Source organism: Uranotaenia lowii, chromosome 2, assembly GCF_029784155.1.
Source record: "Uranotaenia lowii strain MFRU-FL chromosome 2, ASM2978415v1, whole genome shotgun sequence".
Classification (NCBI taxonomy): domain Eukaryota; kingdom Metazoa; phylum Arthropoda; class Insecta; order Diptera; family Culicidae; genus Uranotaenia; species Uranotaenia lowii.
The window spans coordinates 413,524,666-413,539,757 of record NC_073692.1 but is presented as its reverse complement, the minus strand read 5'-3'; the positions used below and the strand labels follow the sequence as shown (position 1 = coordinate 413,539,757).

At 38.0% G+C, this 15,092-nt stretch overlaps 1 protein-coding gene across 3 annotated transcripts in view; it reads right to left on the bottom strand.

Moving 5' to 3' along the window:
* Nucleotides 1-4,037: 4,037 nt before the first annotated feature.
* Nucleotides 4,038-15,092, bottom strand: part of LOC129744338 (spondin-1) — a 159,957-nt gene continuing 148,902 nt past the window's right edge. For all 3 annotated transcript variants that reach the window (XM_055736811.1, XM_055736813.1, XM_055736812.1), the window contains 4 exons: nt 5,510-5,843; nt 5,284-5,448; nt 5,063-5,220; nt 4,038-5,002 (listed from right to left, as the gene is read on the bottom strand). In XM_055736811.1, coding sequence (XP_055592786.1) covers nt 4,697-5,002; nt 5,063-5,220; nt 5,284-5,448; nt 5,510-5,843 — 963 coding nt within the window. In that variant the 3' untranslated portion in view covers nt 4,038-4,696. The remainder of the gene's footprint in view (nt 5,003-5,062; nt 5,221-5,283; nt 5,449-5,509; nt 5,844-15,092) is intronic.

Below are 15,092 nucleotides of genomic sequence, written 5' to 3'. Positions count from 1 at the left end.
ACTGCGGAACAAACCACAGAAAAGCTGAGCTAATAATCTTATGTTTGTAAACAAACTCATTGAGAGCCCCGCTTGTTCCTTGCCTACTTACTGTGAAAGTCGGAGAACCTCGTGTTTCAAAAAACCTTGGACTCGATTGAGATAACGACTGCCAACTACGCAGTACGATGGGCTGCTCTGAAAAATCGACACGAAAATCCCAAACTAATCTGTAAAACCTACTTCGATGCGATTTTTAACGTCGGGAATAACGCGCTGAGAGAGCTACGACAGTTTGATCAAATTGATTGGCGAGTTTGAGAATAATATTATGTGTATAGCATCAAACCGTATACCGACAGAAGGACTAGCGACACTTTTTTACTAGCGAGATTCCTGTCATTCGCAGGTTGTTACGGATATAGAATATTCAGCGGCTAGACCGGCCAAGGCAAGGTACTCTAAAAGTACGGAACCTCAGGGCCGGCTGGCTACTGGGTAACCAAGGACTTTTACGGATAAAATACAGAAATCGGTAAATTTCATGTTAATTGTAGTTTTTATTGATGTTTTTATGTTGCGTATAAATTCTCACTAACCGTGGTTGTGCTGCTGGTGGTCTTGCGTCGCGACGTCGTAGTTCCGGAAATCCAGTTCCGGAAGCAGGAGGGCCGTCGATATATAGGCGGATCGACGGAGTGCCGAATCTGTCGGCGCCAGCGGGCGTTGCTGGACTCAGTTGATGCAGGCGTCTTCCTTCTTTGGCGTTTAATCGGCCTGCCCACGAGAGTGCCCCGTATCCGGACAGGCCGAGAAGGGAAGTCCTCCTTGGAAGTTAGGGTTCCTCAGAACCCGAGGACGATGATGATGGTCTTTTACGGTTAGGCGCGAGACCACAAGGGATCTGCGGGCCGAGCCGTGAGGAAGCCAACCGGTGTTTCCGGGCGAATTCCGTGGAATTTCACGAACACTAAACACAACACGGACTTTACTGACGGACGCCTGGTACAGAAGAGACTCCAAAAACGGAAGCAAGCTTCCTTTTCGGCTTTTTCGTTTCATTTTCCAATTATTCCTCCTTTTCCTCCAATATCAATTGACAGCAGCTTGCAGAAATGTAGCCTACTGTGGTGCTATCTTGTTGTGAGACTTTACAAAAACATGAATTTTCTAATATAACATACAAAACTACTAAATGAAAACAAAAATCACACGATTTGTAACCAACCGGTTACAAGGTTTGTCATTCTTTTTTCAGTCCAGTAAGCGATTTCAATGTAGTATTCGAACCTTGTTTACGTTATTTACTGTACGTTTTCCCTAGGCCATCAACATGCTTCAAGTCTCCTAGGAAACTCGCGATGCGTCGTTATTAATTTCAACGTCGCGTCGTATGCGACATGTCGCTAGTAGGCAAAGCTGCTGTGATTCTTAGCGCTCATATTTTGGATTTTTTCAGCATGTATAATATTAGGATGTAGGAAAAAGTTGGTGAAACTTCCGAAGGTTGGAGCACTTTGTTAGTTCACTGGTCTGTACGCGATTGGATCCGTCGACGTTGCGGCACTGGGAAACGCATTACAACTCACGAGAAGTACTCAGGTTCCATGAGTTGACGCCCTTTTTGTGAGACTACTGTTCTGTTTTGCAAACACTTTCCCATCAACCCACTGCTACGGATTCTTGGTCAAACAATCAAGGTTCGGAATAAGTTAAAGGGTGATACGGTCAAAATTTGGTCAAGGGAAAACGCGTGTAAATCGGTGAAATCGTTTATTTAAAAAATCAAATTTAATTTCTTTTTCAAGTTTAATTAGTATAAAATTCAGGAAAAATATTCAGTTAAGCTTCCGCTTTTCCAAATCCGAATTGCCGGGCCTTACGCTTAACCCCTGCCATCAGATTTTGTACAGCCACCTTGTCCACCTTCTTCGCCGCAGAAAGCCAGTTTGCCTGGAACTGCTGCTCGTTCTTAGCAGTTTTTTTTGGTCTTCTTTAGGTTCCGCTGGACAATATCCCAGTATTTCTCAATTGGGCGGGGCTCTGGCGTGTTGGAAGGGTTCTTGTCCTTGGGAACCACCTGCACGTTGTTGACGGCGTACCACTTCATGGCCTTTTTACCGTAATGGCAAGATGCCAAATCCGGCCAAACAGTACGGAACAACCGTGTTTCTTCAGGAAAGGCAGCAGACGTAAATTTCTTGGTTGAAAGTCCCGGAAGCTATGAAAATGCTGCTTTTCGAGCCACAGGTACAGATGGCTTGCCAAACCAAATATTTCTTCGCAAACTTTGACAGTTTCATGTGCTTGAAAATATCTGATACCTTTCCCTTTCCTTTTGCCGTATAAAACTCCTGTCCCGGAAGCTGCTTGTAGTCGGCTTTGACGTAGGTTTCGTCGTCCATTACCACGCAGTCAAACTTCGTCAGCATCGTCGTGTACAGCCTCCGGGATCGCGCTTTGGTCGTCGTATTTTGTTTATCATCGCGATTTGGAGTCACTACCTTCTTGTAAGTCGATAGTCCGGCTCGTTTTTTGGCTCGATGCACGGTTGTAGACGATACACCCAGCTTATTTGCGGCATCTCGGAGAGAGCGGTTAGGGTTTCGCTTGAAACTACCGGCAACTCTCTTTGTCGTCTCAGCGCCTTCCGGTTTTCGATTTCCCCTCGATCCAGACTTCCTGGCTGTCGACAAACGTTCCCCAAACACTTTAATTACATTTGTTACGGTTGATTTGGCAACTTTTAGCGATTTTGCCAGCTTTGCGTGCGAGTAGCTCGGATTTTCGCGATGCGCGAGCAAAATTTTGATACGCTGCTCTTCTTCCTTGGACGGCATTTTGACAACTGAAGAGTGAATTCCAAAATCAAAATAGGAGCAACATTCTACACACATACACCTTCAAAATGAGAGGTGTTCAGGTTTTTTAAATGCAAAATTGAAAGAAATACGTCAAGTTGATATTGACCAAATTTTGACCGTATCACCCTTTAAGCAGGAGCAAAATCTGGATCAGGAACAAGCTCCTGATCAGGTGAAGATTATGATTTTGTTCAAGATCAGAATCAGAATTAGGATCAGGATCAGGACCAAGTTCAAAATAAGAGCTTGGATCTGTATCACTATCTGTTTCACGATCAGGATTATAATATGAATCACGATTTAAATCAAGAACAGTTTCAATATCATTATAAGGATCAGGAACAGGATAGCGATCAAGATCAGAATCAAAATCTGGATCAGAATCAGGACCAGACTTAAAATTAGGATCGCAAAGATAAGGATAAGGAATAGATTTAAAAATATGGATCAGGATCCAGAATTAGGCTGAGGACTAGGTTCAGGATCATGATCAAGATCAGGATCTGAATTTGGATTTGGATCAGCATCAGGATTCAGAAGGGTCAGAATAAGAATCTGGAACAAAATAAGGGTCAGAATCAGGATAAGGATTAGGTTCTGGATCAGCAACAAGATAAGGATTATGCGTAAATGGGAGAAAAATTAGAATGGTTGAATATCTCTTGAGTATTTAAGCTGCTAAAATACTCAACCGGTATAGAATTCTACTAACATATCTTTAAATATTTTCATAAGTCTTTATATTTTAAGATTTTCGAAGTTCAATATTGTCCGCATTGAATGATAATGAAGAAATAAATTATTGATTATTCAGATGAAGTTAAGCTGATTTTAAATCCATTCTTCAATTGGCATTAAAACTCTTCAAAATATTTTACAATCATTTTGCCATATTTTTCCATTGACGCGTCTACAACCCCAGTGAGTTGGGAGGGGGGTTTTTCCTGATATGTTGCTTAGCTACAATTGTCACTTTATTTCGAATAAAACATGTACGGGGTCCGGGTATAGTTGGAGTTTTGTCGAACTTAATAGTCTAAAGAATGTATATGAACACATACTTAATAAGAAACTGCGGTGAATCCGTGCACCTATGGTGGATTACCAACAAAAAAAAAGCCAGTTTTCAAATTAATTACTTACCTTTAAGGGGACAACTGTGATCGAAAAAAAATCAAAACAAAACACCTCAGCTTTATTGTTACATCACTTTATTTTTCTACACCGGGTTTGTTTGTGTGTACGTGTTTTGGGAGATTGTTTTCTTTTATTGTTTTGTTACACAGTTTCGTTTTGATTTGTTTATTTTTTTTGTTTTCTTTTTCACGATTTAATTTCATTTCAATTATTGGTTCTACAAATTCATTGCTTCCCATTTCTTCGCATTTGTTTGCTTGCTTGCTACTTTGCGGAACAGCATCTACTACGGGTTCGTATCGGCTCTAATCCGGAAGGTTTGCCATCAGGATTGGTTTTTGCTTGATTTACAAAAGTTGGTTGCGCCTTATTTGTTGGTTGATGTTTGGTTACAGGTTTTGCTTTTGATAAAAAATAGCTTAGTGTGAGTGTTTTGTGATTTGTGTTAAGAGAAGACGATTGTAAATTGTAATCGTTAACTAAGAGTAATATGTAGCTTGAGTGTTTTAACTGTTATAACCGTTTACGTATGTTGTTGAGAAAGAGCTGTGCTAGCGTTTTGCTAAAAAACGCGTTTCCTAAATAAGTGAGATATAACGCAGAAACAATTTAACAATGTTTTTTTTTTACTGAAATACACGCTAAATAATGGCTGTTGCAGATTTATGTGTTATTGTTTACTCATTGTCGTTTTTCATCGGTATTGCTGTTGGGTTTTACTGGCCCAGCAAACACGGCATGATGTCACACTTCCGCTCTTCGAGCCTATGCGGACAGTATCGGGTGTTCTCCGGATTTAGCACGTATCGGGTTCGCTGCTGTACGGCAAAGTCTCCACAGGTACGGCTACAGGGTGACCAGGCCGACCACGCGGAGTATTCGCACTCGATCGGTTCCGGTGAGTAGCGAGTTGGGCCCCAGGATGGGTTGGTATCGTGCCGTGAGGAGTCACAGTGCACAAAACAGCGTTCCATCTTGCGGAGCTTCCGAGGACACCGTTGACCTCCGTTCGTGGGATGAATCTGTGTAAGTTGTTTGGGGATTAGTATACAGTTCAGGGGAAATTTGAGGTTATAATTTACCAGAATTGTTCGGCTTTTAACCCGGAAACCTTCGCCACAAGTGGCATTACACGGTCCACGCTTCCAGTGTGACGTTTTACAATCCTGCTTGAAGTCTCCACCGTAATCCGAATTGGTGCTCAGCTGATCACGAATTGGAATGTTGGTGAACTTGCGATCTGTCAAAATCAAATTGTGTTGAAACCCACTTGAAGCTTAAGAAAGTTAATCGAAAAGCTAACCTTTGCTGCAAGTATCCAAACAATCCTCGCGGGACATGAAATTGTTATTATTTCCTCCACACCCAGTGAAGAACAAAATGGAGCAATCGTTCTTGTCGCTGTCAAAGTACCAACGGGTTTGAGAATCCCTACAGTTGCCCGGTTTGGGATCCAGGAAGCAAAGTTCTGCAGAAATTAATAAATTCTCTCAGTGAAACTCAACAAAACATAACCTCAATTTTCAAACCTGGAACCCCGTACAGTCCATCGCAGGGTGGCAGATCGTGGCCGCAGCGTACTTCCTCGACCGTTTCCACTCCGTAGCAGGGATCATTCGGGTCAGTAATGGCCAATCCGCTGTCAACGTCGTCCATTTCTTCTTCCACTTCGTCCTCGTCGTCATCGTCGTGGGCCACCGGGCGCCGCTTGGTCAGATAGTAGTTGATGAAGCGCTTCTGGTGCCTGTTGGAGTTGTACGATTTGTCCAGCGGCATCCGGGTTCGCATTTTCTGCCCGAGTCCACAGGTTACGCTGCACGGACCCCACTCGGACCATTGGGTCATCTTGCATTTCGGATTGATCTGCGGAAGGAGTGATTTGCGTAAAAAAGCAGAATTATGAATTGTTTAAGGTAAGCCAACCTGATTTGATTGAATAATTGTTAAAACAATGGGTATATACTATGTCAGGACCACCCTGAAATTCTTTAGCGCAAACTTTTGTGTAATACTAATTTATTCAACTCATCTCATCACGTACAACCTTTTGAATAGTTTGTTTCACTTTTCCTCCTCAAGCTTCACAACTTACCTCATATCTCATGTCCTACATTTAACGTCTCGTATTTAACTTCTTATTTCTATTTCTCACGGCTAACGTCTCACGTCTCATGATTACCTCACGACTGACGTCTTACTATTAACTTGCAAGAGTTATTCGGGTCAATATGACCCCAAGCGGACATTCAAATAATTTATATCTTCATTAGGGTGTCCCAAAATTGCATAATGTCTAGGAATCTGGGGCTCACCCTCCAAATGGTAGACTAGGATGTGGAGAATGAACTTTTGTATGGGGTCGACTAAAAATAACATGTTTAGAGGTTCCGCTGACGCGAGCTTCGAAAAAAGTCCACTTTCCAAAAGATTTGATTTTAAATAGGATTCAAAAATTTTCACAAAATATAGATATTTTATAATTTTTAATTTAGTTCGGATTAAATTCTACACGTAAAAAATGAAAAATGAATCAAATTGGTATCAAAATTTAGGATTAGCAAGCTATTTTCAAGAAAAAATATATGTTATGGCGGTTCAAAGATTGTATTTTGGTGGCAATCTGTGGCAAAAAATCAAAACAATATCGTAAGATTCTGATTTAAAAACATAAATTGATCATTTATTCCACTTTTTTTATTTTCTTCGTTGCTTTTGCCAGACATTTTTCGACTGATTAGTGGTTGGAAACGATATTGTTCTCATGAATCGTTCAAAATTCTATAGAAATCGCATTTTAAGGTTCATGCCTGAAATATTGTACATCGCGTAACTTTTGATCCCATCGACAGAACTTTTCAAAATTTCAGACATGCTTACTTAATATTTTAAAACTCACTCTGCAAAATTTCAATAAAAAATGTATCATAGTTTCTGAGATATTGAAGTTTGAATGGCAAAAGTTCAAAAACTCCGATTTTCGTAAATTTACTGTATCTCAGAGCACACAAATTCCAGAAAGCTCAATTTTTTTTGGTATAATAGTTTAATAGTGGATCTATCTAACGCAGAAAATTTTATCAAAACTTATCATCAGAGTAAAAAGTTATGGAAGGTCAAAGTCGAAGTGACAGCACGCGTGCTTTCAATTTCTATACAATTATATACGGTCCTGTAGATATTGAAAACGTCTCTTGAATAAAAATCAAACCTTGAATGAATTTGTTTCGTTGTTTCATTTAATGTGGTTACTAACCAGAACAGCAAAAAAACAAGAAAACCTTTTTAGACAGGGAATGGGAAAAGGATAGAATTAGGGGGATGGCATCCCTATCCTTTGTCATTGAATTTGACAAACATCAATGTTTGGGGCCCAACAGTTTTTGGGCCCCAAGCAAACCTGACATTTGACTATCAAGGATCCGAACTAAAAGTCAAATGCTAGAGAAATATGATTAATAGCACACTAACACAACAATCATTCTGGTTCCTCATTGGTAGAAATTTTGACTTTTTAAACTCTGTACTGCTTTGAGAGTTCAACTGGTTCTACTTTCTTCCTTGGCAGATGTATAGTTTTAGTTGTATTTTGAGTTAAACTTTTGATTTTAAAAAAGGGTTATTTTCTAAGAGTAAGCAAGTCTAGGACAAAAGGCTAGAAACCCTATCAAATGGTAAAGTTTGAAGGAAAAAATAAAAGGGGAATGAAGCGAGGGCCTAGGGAATTGAATGAAGGCAAATTTAATTTTTCTTGTAGTTAATGTTTTATAAGATAATAAAAAATTCAGCCCCTTAATTTATGCAGCATCATTGTCAATCTTTTGATTTCAATTGTCGTTCGGCCTTAACACATTAAGGACCGCGATGATGTTTTGTTTTTAAACCGCGAAGAAATCTTTTCAAAGGAACACCGAATTTCAGCAAATTTAGTATCTTTGAACCACTGAAAGTGTTGTGTTCAATTTTGTAGGGTTTCGTGATAAATTTTATATAATTTGAGTTTGTTATGCTAAATTATCAATTGCCTTAGCAATTGATAATTTAGCATAAATATTATGAAGGTGCTTTGTATCCTTCATGAACAAAAAAAATCGTTAAAACTGACAAAACAGAGACTGATCAATGTTACCCCAAAGCATCGAATTCTAATCAAAAACGAAAGCGATTTTTAAATCAAATTTAAAGTAGCCAAATAAATTTCTGAAACCATGTTTTACGTTCATAAGAGTCCAGTACTGGTTTTAAAAATATTAAACATGCCACATTCCCCTTAACAGAAAAAAATTCGAAAAATATTGAAAAAAAGTGATCTATCTTACCCCGTTTTACGGTAATACTATATTAGTGCTGTTCATGAAAATGGCTAACTGGTTTTGAAACGTACTGTTTCCCCACCACTTTATAACCACTGTGCACTGGGGCAAAAGTTTGAACGCCGTGGGATGAAAGTAAGACCATTGAAAATTTAAAATTTTAAGCATCGAATCGAGTGAAAACCGAACCGATAACCGAAAGTGGAACAGAAGTTAAAAAAAATTAAGAAAAAATTTAGATTTTTTTTTCTTATGACTTCTTATCATCGTTCTGGGAAATGTGTGATTTTCTTAAAAAATCGTCTTGATGAATGGAATTTTTAAAATTTTTCATTATGGGTTTTATTCCTGTGTAAACATTTTCAAGGAATGAACAAACCTGTTGAGCCCTTTGACTCGAACTGTTTATATTGGGATTCAATCCTTCTTTGGAATATCTACAGTTGTTATTTTTTTAGGAAGTAAATTTTAATATTTCACATTTTACTCGCTGAACCCTTTGCACAGTGGTCCAGCAATGAAATTTAGCGGGAAACAATTATTAGCGCCTTCCCCTTAAGTTTAATGTATTTGACGTCTTATGCCGGTTTCGTTTATTTCCACTCGCACGGGGCAAAACTTTTTCTGAATAAACAAACAGAATCGTTACCCAGGACGATGCAAATATATGGTTGCTATACTCACCCTTATGCTTACCCCCAACACTGACAACTTTTACGGGGTGCAACCGCCTGCTTGAGGTTCAAATCTCGGGCAAAACTAGTGGACTTCTGAATTAATAACCGAACATAATTGTGGTAGATATGTTATGAGAATATAATTATGTGAAATGTCAATTGTTGAAATTAGTATACATTGATCAAAACAACATCAATATATTCAGATATTATTTATTCAATATTATTCATTTGAGTTGAATGGCCGCATTTTATATCTAAGCTGATTGGTTCAAGTTAACAGTGTGAAATACATCTAACTCATTCGTGCAATTTGAGCGGTGTGTGTGAGAGAGAAAATATAGATGAATGAATGGATGGGAATGAACTGACTGAGTGGAGAAGATATGTGGATGAACGATGAAGGCATTCTAGATTCGGATTTTGATGGTGAAAGTACGAGTAATTTACGGATGGTTTTGTGTGTCCGGAAAAGAGTAAAGTACAAATAAAGGAAAAGGAAAAATCTTAAAAGGAAATAGTATTTCGAAGGAGAGTTGTTACGGTTACTACAATAATAACAGCAGTTAGGGCAAAACTCGTGGGTAACTAGGTTGCCACTGCCAATAAACGAAAACACTATTAGACAAACTTTATTTAAACTTGACTTGAAAATTTTTAGGATGGTTCTTAAGATTCGTGATATCTTTTCATGGTGATATTTTATCATAATCATGTATTCAGCTACATTTCAGGTAATTATGATGTGTATATTTTGCTGAAATCGGATTATCAAAATTTGATATTTTTTTGAAGTTATAAGGCAACATGTTTTGGAAAAATTACTCTTTTAGAGCTTCAATAACTCCAAATAGAGCAAGTCGAAATTATTTTCGTGGATTGCATTTTAAAGTTCATGTTACAATCATTACAATATCAAAGATTGGAGAAATATTTATTGATTAATTGGTTTAATCGTTGTATGAAATTTACAAAAAATCGTCAAACTCTCTACAAAAAAGACAGAATTTGTATATTTGTTCTTCAAGAACTCAGAAACTACTGAACCGATTGAGGTGAAATATGGCAAGGATCAGGGTTACTGATATTCGCTTCTTTTGCTTCAAAATTTCCAGTCGATACCGATGCCACCCGAGTAACGACGATGTTTAGCATTGATTCGTGAATGAATGAAAACATGCAACAGAAAAGCGCCGTCTTAACGGGTGTTAAATAAAAAATGAGAATTTTTTCAATCACATATAAAAAAATTGTTTCATTTCATCGATTTCAGTATTTTTTATTATGTATTTTCTTCGAAAAAATGCCAGTGAATGTTTGAGTAAGGGCCGTGGTCTGATGTTCGACGCAACTTTGTCGCGATGCTCTCACAAGAACGTTGTACGGCACTTACGTCCATTTTCCGGATACAATTCCGGATTCTTGTAGTCAGTTGCTTCGTGTCCTTGGCCCTCCAATTGTTTTTATACACTAGGGCACTAAGTGAGCCAAAGAAATCCTCTATTGGGCGGCACTGGGGCAAGTTTGTTGGGTTACGATCTTTCGGCACGAACGGTATCTTTGTCTCCTCAAGGTACGCCAGCCAGCCAGAACGAATGACGTCCCGCGGTATTTTTTGGTCATCCACCGACACTGTGATTTAACCGTCTCAATCTGCTCCTCCGTGTACTCCGGCGACCTCGTCTTCTTCCTGCAGACGATTCCTTCCATCTTGAGAGTACGACGGATCAATACGTGGGAGCAGCCATATTTCCCACCGGCGCACACAGGGGAAAACAATGTAAAAAGGTGATCAAAATTGATAACGCCGAAACGGAGCGTTTTAAACCCATAGTGTCTTCGGGACATTTACACTTTAAAATGAGCTTTTGATAAAAATGATTAAATCACCTAGCAGTGAGATAGAAAAATTATTTTTTGTAGTTTTCATTTTAGAGCACTTATGTCTTGGGAAGTTTTTAGATTGTAAAAAATGTAGCAATTTTGTTGAAGACGTCAACATCGTAGAAGCTAACCCTAAAAAGTTAGAAGGGTTCAAAATAAAAAAATATTTTTTTTATCAAAATTTTCAGTATTCTAACGATATCTTTCCAGGCCGAGCTTATTCGAGCAAGATATGTTTGAAAGAGTTTTGAGTCACTTAAAATCGAACAGTTTTGTGGAACACACTTGTATGTATGTATGTATGTTGGTAATCCACCATGGGTGCACGGATTCACCGCAGTTTCTGCCAAAGTATGGGTTCACATGCATTCCTTAGATTATTAGGTTCGACAAATCTCCAATGCAGCGCGCCACCATACCCGGACCCCATGGCTTCGTATGAACTGTTATGTGGTGAATGTATTGCGTGTGTTGATGTAGGTATATTTTGGAAGAACGAATCAATCAGATGGGCTAGTTTACTTACAGGTATTCCGGCATCCGTGTATATACCTGGCCAGCTGGTAACTGATTGAACATTCCAATTATATAGTCAGTTATATAATGAAACACATCTTACCTGTCAGCCCGCTTATGGGATTCGAACCCAAAAGTTTTTCTTGCCGATACCGGGAATCGAACCCAGTACGCCTGGCGTACCAATACCAGACTCGCGCCAGCCTATCCACTAGACCACATCGGCGCTTACCGAACAGTTTTGTAGAACACACTTAATAAAATATTCAGACGGAAATCGGAGTCAGATCGGAAAAAACTAAGAAAAAAAAGCTGTTTTCGAACACCTGTATCGTTCTAGTTCGGTTGATTTCGTTTCATTTTTTGGTTGCATTTGAATCAGGCAGGTTTCAACGTTATAAAAACATGAAGTTTATAACGTTAAATTGTTTATTTTGTAGCTTTATAAGTGATTAAAGTCAGCTAGTCAGCTAGCCTCAAGGAATCTAGAGGACAAATTCCAAGTTTATTTAAAATGACAATAAGCAACCGTTTTTATTTTGGTGAAACTTTAGCCAAATCATTCTCTCGCTCGCGTATGACGTTTTTAAGCCTCCATTGACGAACCTTATCATCTACCTTTCCGCTTACAATACAATATACTTGATGAGTTTGTTTTTCGGTTAGCTAATTTTAAATGCAAAAAAAAATTTCCTCTAGATTCCTTGAAAATAGCTAACTTTAATCATTGATAAAGCTACAAAATAAACAACATATAAGCATATAAGCATGGATGGCAAAACTCCTCAGATCGGCTTGTTCAGTGAAAGAGAGTGCAATTTTTTTAATCTGCTCCCCCAAACTGTGCGGGGAGAGATATCGCGCACTAAAATCAGGAGTGAGATTGTCAACACATAAGAGTGAGCGAGAGCATTCACATCCGCTGATGAAGAGGATTCCCTTCTCCGGAAAAATCTGTTGCGCATTGTGTTGAGGAGAATTCGAGAGCTAACTCAGTTAATTCTTGGTACGTTCGCGAGAAAAGATGCTGCTTTCTGAATCAAAGGTCCCAGCGGTGTCTTGATTTTCTTGAAGCCGTCCTGATCTTAATTGCAATTAATTTTGTAATAAAACAGTTTAACCTTTTAAACCAATGGTAATCTTCGGTTCAGATGATATTTGAACGGTGGTTTTCGGTATAAACTACAAGCCACCTAACTTCTCATCTCTTTTGTTGCATAAATTAAGGCGTAAACTGCACCGCTGTTTCGCCTTAATTTATGCAATCTAAGAAGAGCATTTCATTTCCACCAATCTACTGGTGTCCTGAAAAATCCTGTTTTTTGTTCTTCGCGGTGTTCTGATTTGTTGACGAAACCACCTGGCACCTTTTCTTCGAACGCTACCTTTTGCAAGAAAAAAAAATCCAAAACAGCAAACAGCAGTAGGCATGGTAGCGGGGGAGAAATTGTTGTTATTTTTCTACGTTGTGTGGTGGGAGTATAAATTTTTTTTTTCTTCATTTACTCTGAGGTGTATAACTGAAACACAGGGCGCTCTTTGTTTTGAATTCTCTTTCTCCCACTCAGATGCGAATGCTCTCACACTTGCCGTTCGAGTCACTTACAGCTCGTGTAAACTCGGATTACGAGTGGAGCACGATCAGCGAAAGAGGATTACACTCGAAAGCCGAACAGAAAACAGTGTTGTGTTCTCCCTACTCTTTGTTGTTTGAGAAGAGCCGACCAACCCTGCATATAAGCATATTGAAATTCGGTTACAAGTCTGGGCTAAAATGCATAGACATGCAAATCAATGATTCACAGATAAAATCTTTTTTCCATATGCTGGAATATGTTTTTTTGTAATATTTTTTATCGCTAAATGTTTACAGCACCCTTATGCTTTCTTTTTTAAAAAATCTATGACTGAAAAAAACAATTTAACTCGAACAAAATCAAAATAACTGCAGATCGTGCTTTATGCGTAACAAAATCACAAATATAAAAAATTATAACTTTTCACACTTTTCCATTTGATTTTTCATTAAAAACGAAGGTTTTTGCAACTTACCCCTTTTTCTTAGTAGGGTGAAAACCGCGTGTTTTGTAAATTTAAAAATAACTGGTGAAACTACGTTAATTTGATGTCCCATTAAACTTAAAGCTTTTGATGTACAAGCGAACTCTGTGGACATTAGGTTTTTAGAAGCCATTGAAGTTGAAAAGTGTTGCATGATGCCCCAGGTGACGGTATACAACGTATTTTATTTAGATTTTTTTAAAACTTTTCCTTTCAAATCTGTTCTCTTTGAAAAGCTCTCTGTAACTTGATGGTTTCCTTTTCTGTCGCGTAGGGTGCGTTCTTTACAACCTGGCGAAAATATTTTTTCAAAATTTTTAGCTTTGAGATACACTGAAGTGAAAAAAAAATCATGTTTTATCAACTCAAAACAGTTTATTTTAATAGATCATTGAAAATTAAGTTAAAACACAACTCAATCGTTATAATTTATTTCAAATACATTCTATAACTTTGATATAATTTGGAAAATTTTGACTATGTCCACAATTAGGAATACATAAAAAATAGTGTTCCTAATTGTGGACATAAGCTTTTTTAAGTTTTTACATGAAAAAAATATGGTTCTACTAACATACTAATTACTAAAATCATGATAAAAACAATCCGACGAAAAATTTCAAAAAAATCGGATGAAAAATTCAACTTTAACCTTCCATTTCTAAAAAGGTGTTTTTTAAGAAATTTGCTAAAAACTCCTTTTAATTTGGACATACTTTGAAACAATCCGGATTTTACGAAAAATCATGGGAGTTAGAAAACTTATTTGATTGCAAAATGAAAGTTCACATGATACGTTACATTATCATTTTTTTTTTAATAATTGTGATAAGTGAAAAATAACGTCAAAAACAGTCAATATCGAACGGTATGTTAACATTAGGTACACATGCCAAATTAGGATGACACATGCCAATTGCATGGCAATATTTTCAAATTGTGAAAAAAGCGACAAAATGTCTACCACTTTTTCCCAAAACCAGTAAACTTGCTCTGAATGAATGAAAACATGCAACAGAAAAGCGCCGTCTTAGTGATCTAATTACAATGATTTTTCGTCCTGTTTTTGTTGCCTAGCGTTTCCTGTTGATTTTCTCCTCCCGACTTTCAGTCATTGATTACCTCAGTAATCATTCGCTTCGAAACTAAATTAATTAATTCGAGAATTGGTTCGGCGCGACACAAGTCAACCTTACTGGTATTTGGGCATCTCTTGTGTTCCTAGAATTAAATCGTTTTGCTTCATGAAGCATTCGTGACGAAGCAAAAGCATTCGTGGATCGTCAGCGAGTCGAGTAGACGTCGAATGATTCGACGCCGTCTACGTGCAAATTTTCATTGCGAAATCGTTGGTGATTAGGATCGGGATAAAAAATCATTCTGATCGAAGATCAGCAACTTTGGCATGGAGTAGTTTTTTGAGTAGAGAATGGTATCTGTGGAGCTTTGAATCCGTCGCACTCAAGGGACGGAGGGCTCACACACAAAATAATCGTTAAATTCTATAAAAAGGGGTACAATACAATCTATTTACAAGTGATTCTCATCGAATGTTATGGAAATGCATACTGTTGCAGAACGTGATATTAAACTAGACATTTCAACACCCCTAAACAAAAAATTCAAATTGTTTGAAATATTTTCTAGAAACGCGGAGTCTCACT